Below are 12,033 nucleotides of genomic sequence, written 5' to 3' on the forward strand. Positions count from 1 at the left end.
TTTTGATTAATTAAATATATTAATTGAACATTTGGCATTTAAGAAATGCCCGTACCCACAATCCACTCAATTGGGCCATTTGCATAGTCAATACATTCTATTGTATTTTCATGGGTAAGTTTTATAAAGACCTCCAAGGAACTCTTGTGTTCCAATGTGAGAGCTCAAACATGTTTGCGATGCCTTGTTAAACCATTAGGCATCTAACTAATCACTGTTAGTATTATTCATGAACAAATTAGCTAGCAAATATACTTCACCAAAAGTCACCTTTAATTTCTAAAAACAATTCTTTATTTTTAACACAAGAAAAAAAAAATATTTCTTTCATTGAAACGTTCTTTTTAAAGGAGTTTTATATCACTAAAATTAACCCTAAACTTATATATTGTTCATGAAAGATGCATAAACAAATGAATTAGCTTTCAAAAAATATGTCTGGAATTGTGATCATCATGTTGATTTCTTTTATAATAGCAACGCTAACGCAGGGAAAGGACCATTTCATGGCTTCTTTTCTCCCACCACTCGTTCCTCTCCAATAGCAGATGGTTTCTTTTCATGGCTACGTCGACAAGTTGAGGAGGAAATGAAACTTATTTATTATTGTTTTTATTGATTCTCCCTCATTGTATAAAATAATAATATAATAGATAATTAATCACATATACTTCATAAATTAATAAATAAAAACTTTTTTATTAAATTAACTGATTAGGTATGTTAAATATGAATTTATTGTTAAATTTTAAAAGGATTAATTTGAATATATTAATATTTAAATAAATAAACATCTTTTCCATTAGAAATTAAATTTAAAAAAGGAAGAAGAAGCTCGTCACTCCATGAACAAAGTTGTAAACTTCTGCATATTCTCTGCTTCCATTGTCTTACAGACGGAGTGTCGGAAAACCAGAGCATGGCTTCTTCAACTTCAGACGACGACTTCATCACCGTCGTATGCAGTAACCCCAACCGAATTCAAGCAAACACCACCAGCACCGATGTAGAGATTCTAATTTCAGTCACGAATATCCCAAGCTGGGATTTGCCATCAATTCTCTGTCACCAAACAGTCAAAGTTCAAGCCCATCGGAACAGGTGCGTGGTGACTTATCATTTTCTCACTCTTTTTCCGTTTGTTTCCCGGGAAAATACAATGAGGGAGAATCAATTTCCATCTTTGCTTGCAGGCTAATTCAACACTCATCGTATTTCAATGGCCTCCTAAGCGGGAGCTTCAGGTAATCAATTTCGATCACTTTCTTCTTGTGAAACTGAATTCAACGAAGCCCGGAACTTGAAGTTGTGCTTTTTTCAATTTAGATTATGATTCTTCGAAGAAATGAACAAGTTTTATTTTTCTTGAATTTGGATATTATATCATCCCCTACATTTTTATTCTAATCAATTTTGTTTAATTGCTTCTGGCTAAATTGTTGGGAACTTTTTGTAGTGAATCAGGCCTGGACTGTATAGCAATTGAGTGGAACCTGGAAGCATTTCTACACATTCTCAATTGTATATATGACTGCCCATTGGATGTAACATCTAAGAATTTCCTTCCTCTTTATGAGGTAAATGAATTAACTTTACTATATGGTAATTCTGATCTAGTGTTCTTTTCTATTCTTCATTTACTTATTTGTTTAACTATTGGTTCGATCTTAAATAATTCAAACCTTTAGTCATTTAAAAAGAAAAATTGCATTTCTTTAACTTCTAGTTATAGAACGCATCTGCCTTTAAATCACATAAAATGTTTTACAAAGTTAATATTCCTTTGACAATACTGTGTTAGGTTTTCAGGGTGCACTTTATTTTGGAGTGGAGATGCTTCTCATGAGATGCAAAACTTGGTTTTCTGAGGTAGTATCGGCGGAGGTGCCACCACAAGTACAATTGGATGATTTGATTTCTATTTGGAGTTTTGGTTTAGAGCATGGTGAGAATGATTAGAACAGCAATGTCTATGAAAGACTCATATTTAAAATTAGTGGTGTCTAGTCTAATAGATTAAATTGGAATGGATTGCAGCCCGTGATTTTCTTCCAGAATTATGTGGGAGCTATCTTGCGAGAAATTTTGTATGTCCTCAACTTGTATTTATATTCTCTGCAGCCTTCTTGTGCCCAATTTTTCTTAGTAGTGACTTGTGCACAATCAGATTAATTGTTGAAAATAGAATTATGCTTCAATATTAACTCACACATAGAGGCTAGTGGCGGGTTGTAGATTCATATTGACTTGATATGGAGTAGAAAATTATGTTTTATTGTGAGGCACCATTTTAGTTTATATTCCATATGATATCATTTTAGATTGTTTTGGTTGGGTTTTCTCTTGACTGCCAACGTTTGTGTTTAGTCATAATATTGCACTTGCAAGGTCTAAAAGAAAAAAGAGGGTTCTTTTAGAGATGGCTAGGAAATGAGAAGGATATAAGAGCTTAAGTGAGCCCAAGAGGGGCATGGGTAGAGGCAAAGAGAAATGACATGATTACTGAGGATGTAATGGAGGATATGATTTTAGCATAATGAAACACATCAAAGAGCACCATGACGTTGACCTAATAGTCTCCTGACCACGTGGCACATGCGCACATGCACACACGGATTTGTGGCTACTAATCTTGGTTAAACTGAAAACAGATGCCTCCATATATTTCTTTACGATCAGGTTGTTGTTAATGGTTGAATAGGAGATTGTTATCAATTAAGTTGCATCAGATCCTAGGGACTCGTATACAGGCTTATGAATTCTGTGCTTTGTGCAATATTTGTTTTCACTGTGCTCAACCTAGTAACTACGTGAAGCTGACCGATTATTGTTTGGTTTTCCAGATGTGGGCCATATCTATGAATTGTTTTGTAGATATTCCATACGACTTATTACTATCTTGCGTGAAGCACATGAATTTGACAGTAGACAGGTTACTTATCCTTGGACTGACCTAGATAAATTTTCTGTAAGATATCTTGGCACACTGATATCTTAGACTCTTAGTGGTCTTTTACAGTGAGATGCATCTTTCCAATGCACTTCTAGTTTGGATCGATGCTAACACAGAATGCATGGAAGGCTTGAGCAGAAATGAAGATGTCTGCACTGGCATTTTGAAACAGGTACAGATTGAAAATGTTCCAGTGTATATGTTGAGGACCAATAGAATATATATCCTGGGAAGGTGACTTGTTTACCTAGTATCTCATACTGCCATTATTATATTATAGTCCATGATCTTAAACCGTGAACATAACTCCGTACTAGTTTTACGAAAACACAGTCATGTGAGGTATAACAAATTTGACAGCTGATTTTGTAGCCTGCATGTAATGTGTTTATTCACATGTTGAGTTGGGACATGCAATATTATAAAAGTTCATTAATTGTGCTACCAAATTGATCCCTCATATTTTTGTAATTAAATATGTTGGGGATTTGTTCGATAATGTATGTGTCCATTATTTAGTTAATCATAAAAGTTACCTCGTCTGTATTTGCACCTTGAACTTGTTTCTGTTTATTGTCTGTAAATTTGCTTTCTGGAGTTTATATGTTAGGTAAAAACCTAAGTAAATGATGATTTAGGTCGTTTCCAGTAGCATTAATTTTTTAATTTTATCTATTTATAAACCGAAAATCTGAAATAGTAATCTGGGTGATTCTATGTATGCCTTATCAGGAATTATTTATTTGTCTAATATTTCTATTAATTGTTCTGTTATTGCTGTTAAACAGATCCGTTTAAGCCTTTTGCCGTTGTGGTTTGCTGATCAGGAATTATTTATTTGTCTAATATTTCTATTAATTGTTCTGTTATTGCTGTTAAACAGATCCGTTTAAGCCTTTTGCCGTTGTGGTTTGCTGCAGGTATGCTTAATTTTCTGATGTTAGACATTGGGCATTAATACATACTCATTGCCTTTGTCCTATCCATTAATTACATAAACTGATTGGGTTATTTTTTCAGAGAAAAGAAGTTCTTGTCATTTTTCTAAGTTTGCTGATGAGAGCATTGATTCAATTTTCAGACTACTGAGAATTCCATCCACTGGCTCAGTAGATGCCTTAGGAGCTAGTCACTTGCATGATTTACGCATTCGGCTGACAAAATTTTCTAAGGTAGTCCTGTCACTATCTCTACAAGGACCTCAAAAAGGCAATTTGGCAAAAGTTTTGAACTTTTGTTTTGATTTTTTTAAGGAGGGTTCATGTGGCTGAAGATACATCATACAATGGAAAATAAATAAATAGCATTTTCGTGTTTTCGCAAAACCTACGTTCTGGAAGGGGGAATAACAAATAGGACTTGTTTTCTTTTGGCAAACAGTATTGGCAAATAGTTTCCCAATGTAGCATGCTTATCTCAGGGTCCTACTGCCCAGTGTTCATGATTGTATAACTCAAGTCTTTTCTCTTTGTGCAGAGAGTAAACCTTTCAAGTTGCTCACAGATAACGTCAGCGGTGCTACTTTTGTCTTTGCTTCCTTCTGCAAACAGTATCGACTACATACTAAGGGGTATTGGGCAGTCACCATTCAACCTTGAACGTCTCGACAGAGATCAATGTTCGGAAGTACTGAATTTGTTGCCAACTTTGTCTTTTGAAGCAGTACAAGAGGTGGATATTTCCAAGTGTCCAAGGTTGCATCTTCAATCTGCCATTGAGTGCTTCCGCAAATCATTTCCATCTTTAAGAATACTGAAGGCAGCTTTTCTTTTGAAATTCAAGATAAGCACTTTGCGCAAACTGGTGCGGAAATGCCCTATGGTCTGTGAAGTTGACTTAACCACCGACACTAGTCCAATTATATCATCACAAGTGTCCGTTGTATCCTCAAGTCCAGCTATAACACCACAAATATCAAATTTGTCCCTAAATGTTCAGGATATGACTTCTTTTTACAACTCTGGACTATCGATAGCAAAACTCACATTGGAGGGCCGAAATGATCTCTATGGTGAGATAGTTTTCAATAACTTTTCCAGACTTGCATTGAATAGAGTCATTAGTGCTTCACACCTCAAAAAGATAGTTTGGCATACACTCTGATGGGATTGGCAGTGTCACTGTCATTTGTTAAACTTTTGGACAAAGTTATGGGAAAATGTTCCATTCTATTGCATATAAGGCAAGAGTTCATTGTAAAAGTCCATAAAAGGGAATTTTTGGCATATCTAAAGCATGCTATTGATGACAGCATTCACTGATATATGACTGCTGCAATAGTAAATAGTATCTAAGTATTGGATTTCTTATTTTGAATATTTTTCGTTGACATTTAACTTGCCAAGGAAAGGTTCAATATTGTGAATGCATAGTTGCACACACATGCAGCACATAATTGGGAGATACTTATTTTTCCTTTTTATGTTGTCGACTGATTTTGCATCATTGGTTGGCCCACTAACTCTTCCTTATTATGCTTATTACAGATTCAGATCTCCAGTATATCTCCAGATTCTGTGTCTCCTTGCAATACGTAAACCTCAAGGGGTGTACTTCATTAACTGATGTTGGCATAGCAAGTCTTTTACGCAGATGTATTAAGCTACATTCTGTTTTAGTTTGTGATACCTCTTTCGGGATAAATTCAGTTTTAGCTCTTTGCTCTAGCTCCTCCAATCATATTGCTGTCGAACAAATTGAAAATGAGCTTTTGGATTCCCTGGCACTTAATCTTCAAATACTTCATATGGGCAGCTGCAAGTGTGAGTGCCATTTCCCTTGTTTTCTTGTTTTCGAATTTTATGATTCGAAGACTTATTTTCATGAACATTCTCATTCTCCCCTACTTCGAAAATGATGCTAAAGGGCATGAATAAAGTAATAAACACATGTTTCCGTTTTGTGTTTCTTTTGACAGGCAGAAATGCTAGGGTTTTGTATAGGGCACCATTCATCTATATAGTTCACAGCAAAATATATGAATAGCTTCTCTACCTACTACTTTTACTTCCATATACAACAAACAAAACCTGAGAGACAAAGAGCTTTGAACTGTTGGAAGTACTTGGCATTTGCTTGACAAAAAATTAACTTAACTCACTTGCTATTCGTTACTTTAGGTTAGTAATGTGCCCCTTTGCCTTTCTCTTTCTGATATCTGTTGTAATATGAAATATATTTCTCACCATTGACCAGTTACACAATTTCTGTTCTCTGTGCTGAAAAGATTGCATTTAATGGTGATTTGACAAAAGTTAGACTAAGAAGTTGATAAATGGTTGTGTAACAACTCCAGTCAGTTGAAATAATGGCTTCTAAGTGGCATGAATTTCATTTTCTAATGGACCTAGGAATTTAAATGCCTAAAATTTCACCGGAACACTTGTATGATCACATTTTTTTTCTCAGGTGTTGACGAAACATCTCTTCTAAAGCTTATGTCTCAAATGCAAAAGCTGAAGAGTCTTTGTTTAAGTGATACTCGCCTTTCTGATGGTGCTTTATATAGTTTCAGAGGTTCTTCTTTGGAGATGCTTGATATTTCTAATACTATGGTGAGTCATCAAATTTATCGGAACCTAGTCCTCCACCCCTACATATTTCATCAAATTTATTAGTTTCATGGCTATGCTCCTTTAATGGGTAAATTAAACCTACAACTATAATCTGTATGCCCCTAAGGGTTCTTATGCATCTATCAAGTCAATTGGCCTTACACATAATCCTTGTGAGTAATAAGATAGACAACACACTCCTTCTTGCATCTCTTGTTGATAAACTTTATATCATTGGGGAATCAACAGAAGGATTTTCATATAGTAATATTTTTAAATCCAATGAATTTCTTTATGGGTATAAGACATCGAGTTTGGATGACACAGCTGACTAAACAAAAACAGGCAATCATCTATGTCCCTATTGTCGTTGCAACTCTGGTAATTATTGGCTTGTAAATTTCAGGTTTCAAATGCTGCTGTAGCTTATCTTGTCGGTGGAAATCCAGGTTTAAAGTGTCTGAAAGCAAGGGGCTGTAGGAATTTATCTCAACAGGAAAGTGATCCTCAAAAGAGAGAATTTTCTTTCTCCTATTCTTGCAGAGAACTGCATAATGAAATAGGAAGAACTTGCATGTTGGAAGAAATTGCACTTGGATGGGGATTTTCTTACTCCTCTTTGGAAGCTCTGAAACCTGCAATCACATCACTGAGGAAAATAACTGTGGGCTTAGGTGGATTGTTAGGTGAAGATGGACTGAGAAAACTACCAACTATTTGTCCTATGCTAGAGTTGATTATTCTTTATTTTCAGGTATTCGTGATAGTGGATTTGGAGATAATCGTAGGTGATAACTGTGACTTCCCCTGTGGTTTATTCTGTTATACATCCATTAGCTGTGACATCAGGAATATAGAATGCTCATATGATCTTGATTTTGGGATAATTATTTTTGAAGTTTGAATTTTGCAAGAGATACACTTACCCTATAGATCTTGATGAACTTTGTACTTTAGCAGGCTCTTCGTTATGACCTATTGGGATATCTTCTAGTGAGACTAGTTATATTCAGACCCTATTTGTGGATTTACTTCAGAGTCTTATCAGATAAGATCTTATATGATCCGATCAGTATGTGTCAACTGTTGTCTCGTTGGGTACATGCATGTTGGTCATTCTAGAATTCACTGAATTAGAATTCTGTTTCTTCTTCTTTTAATTTCAAAAATATATGTTTCTCTTGCATCAAAATATACACAAGAATATAAAATACTGTCATTTGTAAAATGATTTCAGTTCTTTTACAGGTAATATCTGATAGAACCATTATGAACATTATGGCAAACCTGAAGAAGTTGGTAGTTTTGGCTTTCTGTCACTGTCTTGGTGATATATCTATTTTAAGCTTTAAATTTCCTATGCCTAACCTGAGGAAGTTAAAGCTTCAGCGGGTGACCCCTTGGATGACCAACAATGATTTGTTTATTCTTACTCAAAGCTGTGCAAATCTTGTTGAGCTTTCGCTGCTAGGGTGTACGCTTCTGGATTCAGGTTAGGAGTTATTTATTTCAAAGGGTATCATTTGAGCCTAGCATGTAGACATTTCCTTAGTCATATCTAAGTCATGATCCAATTTCTCAATAACAAGGAGCCCTTGTTCTTGGTTTCTTTCTAGCATGTTACGGGGATTTCCTTTCCTTGTCTTATCTGTGTGTTGGTGTACCTCTAGATCAATTGATAATAGTAGCTACTTTTATTTTTTCGAGGAACCGGAAGATAATTGATATGCCATTGACCTTGCTGTTCTGTCTTGTTTGCAGAGTCTCAACAAATAATTTCTCAAGGATGGCCAGGCTTGGTGTCTATCCATCTTGAGGTTTGCCATTTTCAATTTTCTAATGGCTGGTTATGAGAGTTTTGTTGGTTCTTCCGTACGTTTTATGATAATAAGTGGAAGCATGACTAGCATGGTTTTGCTATATAAAGATGTATTCATCATCTTCTTTCTCTGGCTGTATGAAGAAATTTTAAAGATCTACATATTATTCTTGTTCTTGTATGTGTCAACGATTGGTTTCATTTGACACATAAATATCAGTGTGGCATGTATGTTTACAAATGTGATCGGTTTTGATGTTTAGGAGTGTGGACGAGTAACAACAATGGGGGTTTCTTCTCTTCTCGACTGTAAAGCTCTTGAAGATCTCTTGCTGCGTCATAATGTGAGATTTTAATGACTCTCCTTTTAATGACAATAGTTAATACCTTAATGTTATGCCGCCCACTACTTATATTGCAATTGGAACATGATATACCTTCCACTACTTATATGTTGATCCATATTATACAGGGTCCTGGGTTGCAGAGAAGCTTTATTTTTGATGCCGCTTCGAAGGTAATAGTAATACCACTGTTCTTGTTTTCAGGTGTATTCAACTTCATGAATCAAGTTTAACGGGTAATAAGTTAATAACGACTGTGCGCCTTACATGTTGAATGCAGTTGCCAATGCTTAGGAAAGTGTCGCTAGACTTTTGTGATGCAGCTGAAGGTGATTTTGACATTCCAAATGTAAGTTAAGAAAAATCTCCCTTGCACACATTATGACCGATTATGACCGATTTTTGCTAGGTGTTTGTTTCGAAACAACCGAAAGGGTTAAGATGGCCTAATCCATTTTGTTTGGTACAGTATGGAGATAGGCATTTCTTAAGTACTCTCAAGATCGCAAAATGCAAGCTTCAGAAGGGCCTCAAGGTTTCATTTGTTAAGGCTCCTAGGAGGCGGCAAGTCCACAAAGAAACACTTGTACTGGTATGGAACAGCAGCACTGTCACTAGAACAGTGGTGAAGGAAAGACTCTAGTGAACAAAATGTGGTGGTGATGATGAACATGATAGATTTCTTCTGTAAAATATACACGTAGATGCATTATGACCCAATAATTCAATCAAATTATCAGCTTGAGAAGCACAAATGACCGAGCCAACTTCATTCCATTAATTAATAGTTTGATCAAATGCAGCAAATCTAGTCAACCACCAACTTTCATAGTGCAAAATTTGCTAAAAATACACATAACCCGAAACCCAAAATAGTCCTACTTTTTAGAAATAGTCGAGTTCAACAAACTAATAAGTAGTGATACTTCTCCTTACAATACTGAAATATGTCTCAAGTCTGAATTTTACTCTCCTGTTAATCAACAAAATAATCGACAATTGAGTACATTTAGATTGGGCTTTTAAATTTCAATCAGATTGTTGGGCCGTGAATGACATGTCGTCTACGGGTTGGGCTTCATGGATTGACCTTTTTGGATTGGGTTTTCTTTTTTTTTTCTTTTTTTTTTTTTTTTCCTTTTGGTCGGAGAAGGATCTCTATTTGAAATAAAAGAAAATTAACGGAAATAAAGTTGGGCAAATTCTCTAGTCTAGGGCCTCTTTCCTTCTGCTCAGCCTGCCTCAGCTCCTGCCACAACGCCATCGTCTCCACAGCCTTCTCTTCTCTCCGTCAGGTACGTAACACAACTGTTGCGAAATAAAATTATGTGAGTTTGTCTTGTGATTTCGAGATTTTTCTCTTTTAGGTTGTTTCAATTTCTAAGGTATATCAATTTTTCTGAATTTAAATTAATGGTTTATTAAATTAAGGATTTAGGGTTTGGATTATTGATCTGTGGCTACGAGAGCACTTTCTGCGCAACTTTTTTTTTTTCCGCTTAGGTACTTTGGCGGTCATCCTGGGTTTTATTTCTATTGTGAGATTTTGGGTTTTACATTTAAATCATGCTATGCATGAATAGCTTGCCTTTACTCTTTTTTTTTTCTTTTCTTTTTTTCTTTTTTTCCTTTTTTTTTCCTGCCATGAAAGCTAGTTATTTTTACACAACTGCTATTCAGAGTTGGCATCTTGTTTTCAACAATGGGAATTTTTCTTTTATTCCTGCATCTTTTGATATACTTACCCTTCCACTATGATTGATGGTTCATATATATATATATATATATATATATTTCACGTTACTCCACTTGGGCTGATTTATATGTTTGGTAATTGTTGGGTATTTGAGTTTGTGTGATTCTGTATATAATGAATAGATATGAAAGAAATACAGATTGTGGCATATACCGTCTTATATGTTGTGGAACTTGCAAATGATTGATTGTTCTTTTTGCATGATGTCATTGAGGAAAATGTATTTCTACTAACTGGTGGGAAAGATGTGCTGCTTAAATGTGGAAGGCGCCTTTGGAATTTATAGACTATTAATTCATCATATTTTTCCACTGATGACAGGTAGAAAATGCCTAAGGTGAAGACCAACCGAGTCAAATACCCAGAAGGTTGGGAACTGATTGAGCCAACTATTCGCGAGCTACAAGCGAAGATGAGAGAAGGTATAAATCTTCCATGTTTTTATTACATTGTCCACTGAATTCGAAAAATTAATATGTTTAAGAACACAAAAGGATACTAAAACGTATATTCCCTTTTTTTTCTGGACAGCTGAGAATGATACTCATGATGGTAAGAGGAAATGTGAGACCTTGTGGCCTATCTTCAAAATAGCACATCAAAAGAGCCGCTACATTTTTGACCTGTACCATCGGAGAAATGAGATATCCAAGGAGTTGTACGAGTTCTGTCTGGACCAAGGCTATGCTGACCGCAATCTAATTGCAAAATGGAAAAAGGTTCGTCTCAGAATCTCTAATATCTTCATCTGCTGCTTGTTTTTATATATTTTATTGTTGTTCATTTAAATTTGGTTTATTTGTGTATGAAGCTTACTGCATGATACATCAAACTTGGAAATAAGTTGCCTGGTTTTTGTTTATTGGATTTTACTTTATATCATGAAAAACATTTAAATAAGGTTGAAAGAACATAAGCATGAATGTTTAAGATACGAAAATTGGAGTAAACATAGCCTTGTTGGAAAATTAGTAAATGCAAGGGAAATACTGATTGAGTTGATTATGACATTCTCATGCTACATGTATTGGTATCACATTCTTAATTGCAGGTTGTAACTTGTATGTAAAACTATTGGATAACAGTGACTGTATATTGAATATATAAGGAAAATATTGCAAGCTCGTGTACCTTGTGTCTTTTTATTAAATCTATTATATTATAACTCAAATCTAATCACGTATGGTTTGTGTTTGAAATGCAGCCTGGTTATGAACGCCTCTGCTGTTTAAGATGCATGCAGCCTCGCGATCATAACTTTGCCACAACATGTGTGTGTCGTGTGCCCAAGCATCTGAGGGAGGAGAAGGTTATAGAGTGTGTGCATTGTGGCTGTAAGGGTTGTGCCAGTGGGGATTGATTAGCGTGTTCTTCTTCAAATGTAATTTTAGATGGATCTTTGTAATATTAAGCTAATCTTAATTTTCTTGAATCTGAGCCCTTTGCAAATGATATTAGTAATTTAGTAGTATGTTTCTCTTGTTGTGAACCACGGTTGTGATATTCAACTAACTGCAACTTGAAAGCTGAAAGAAATCAGTACCTTGGAACTTCCAAGTTTGCTATGGATGAGTTTAAATGTTCCTTGCAAGGCTTTTGTTTTGTTA

The 12,033-nt window shown here is 35.3% G+C and overlaps 2 protein-coding genes across 6 annotated transcripts; both read left to right on the forward strand.

Annotated features, from left to right (window-relative positions):
- Window positions 1-856: 856 nt before the first annotated feature.
- On the forward strand, window positions 857-9,425 carry LOC117636165 (BTB/POZ domain-containing protein FBL11). Of its 5 annotated transcripts, XM_034370649.1 has the most exons (19): window positions 857-1,101; window positions 1,194-1,244; window positions 1,457-1,577; window positions 1,810-1,945; window positions 2,038-2,087; window positions 2,844-2,932; window positions 3,020-3,125; window positions 3,837-3,873; window positions 3,974-4,125; window positions 4,430-4,964; window positions 5,440-5,715; window positions 6,362-6,507; window positions 6,914-7,261; window positions 7,756-7,999; window positions 8,269-8,324; window positions 8,590-8,670; window positions 8,799-8,843; window positions 8,951-9,019; window positions 9,140-9,425. In XM_034370649.1, exons 1-19 carry the CDS (start codon window positions 920-922, stop codon window positions 9,311-9,313), a joined length of 2,898 nt encoding a protein of 965 aa, XP_034226540.1. In that variant the 5' UTR covers window positions 857-919; the 3' UTR covers window positions 9,314-9,425. The 5 variants fall into 5 exon arrangements, with proteins under 5 accessions (XP_034226540.1, XP_034226541.1, XP_034226544.1 ...); XM_034370650.1 differs by lacking the exons at window positions 3,837-3,873; window positions 3,974-4,125; XM_034370651.1 differs by lacking the exons at window positions 857-1,101; window positions 1,194-1,244 and having other exon boundaries at window positions 1,479-1,577; window positions 1,802-1,945.
- Window positions 9,426-9,840: 415 nt separating this feature from the next.
- On the forward strand, window positions 9,841-12,033 carry LOC117633487 (protein BUD31 homolog 1). The gene is made up of 4 exons (XM_034367114.1): window positions 9,841-9,965; window positions 10,748-10,848; window positions 10,958-11,145; window positions 11,631-12,033. The coding sequence occupies exons 2-4, from the start codon at window positions 10,755-10,757 to the stop codon at window positions 11,784-11,786; spliced, it is 438 nt and encodes a 145-aa protein (XP_034223005.1). The 5' UTR covers window positions 9,841-9,965; window positions 10,748-10,754; the 3' UTR covers window positions 11,787-12,033.

Source organism: Prunus dulcis, chromosome 7, assembly GCF_902201215.1.
Source record: "Prunus dulcis chromosome 7, ALMONDv2, whole genome shotgun sequence".
Taxonomy (NCBI): Eukaryota; Viridiplantae; Streptophyta; class Magnoliopsida; order Rosales; family Rosaceae; genus Prunus; species Prunus dulcis.

Excerpts from the sequence above, each read along its gene's own strand:
- LOC117636165 (XM_034370649.1), top strand. The coding sequence starts at position 920 with ATGGCTTCTTCAACTTCAGACGACGACTTCATCACCGTCGTATGCAGT. Across the intron at positions 3,126-3,836 it reads GCACTGGCATTTTGAAACAG|ATCCGTTTAAGCCTTTTGCC; the intron begins GTACAGATTGAA and ends GCTGTTAAACAG. Across the intron at positions 5,716-6,361 it reads TCATATGGGCAGCTGCAAGT|GTGTTGACGAAACATCTCTT; the intron begins GTGAGTGCCATT and ends TTTTTTTCTCAG.
- LOC117633487 (XM_034367114.1), top strand. The coding sequence starts at position 10,755 with ATGCCTAAGGTGAAGACCAACCGAGTCAAATACCCAGAAGGTTGGGAA. Across the intron at positions 10,849-10,957 it reads ACAAGCGAAGATGAGAGAAG|CTGAGAATGATACTCATGAT; the intron begins GTATAAATCTTC and ends TTTTCTGGACAG. Across the intron at positions 11,146-11,630 it reads TAATTGCAAAATGGAAAAAG|CCTGGTTATGAACGCCTCTG; the intron begins GTTCGTCTCAGA and ends TTTGAAATGCAG.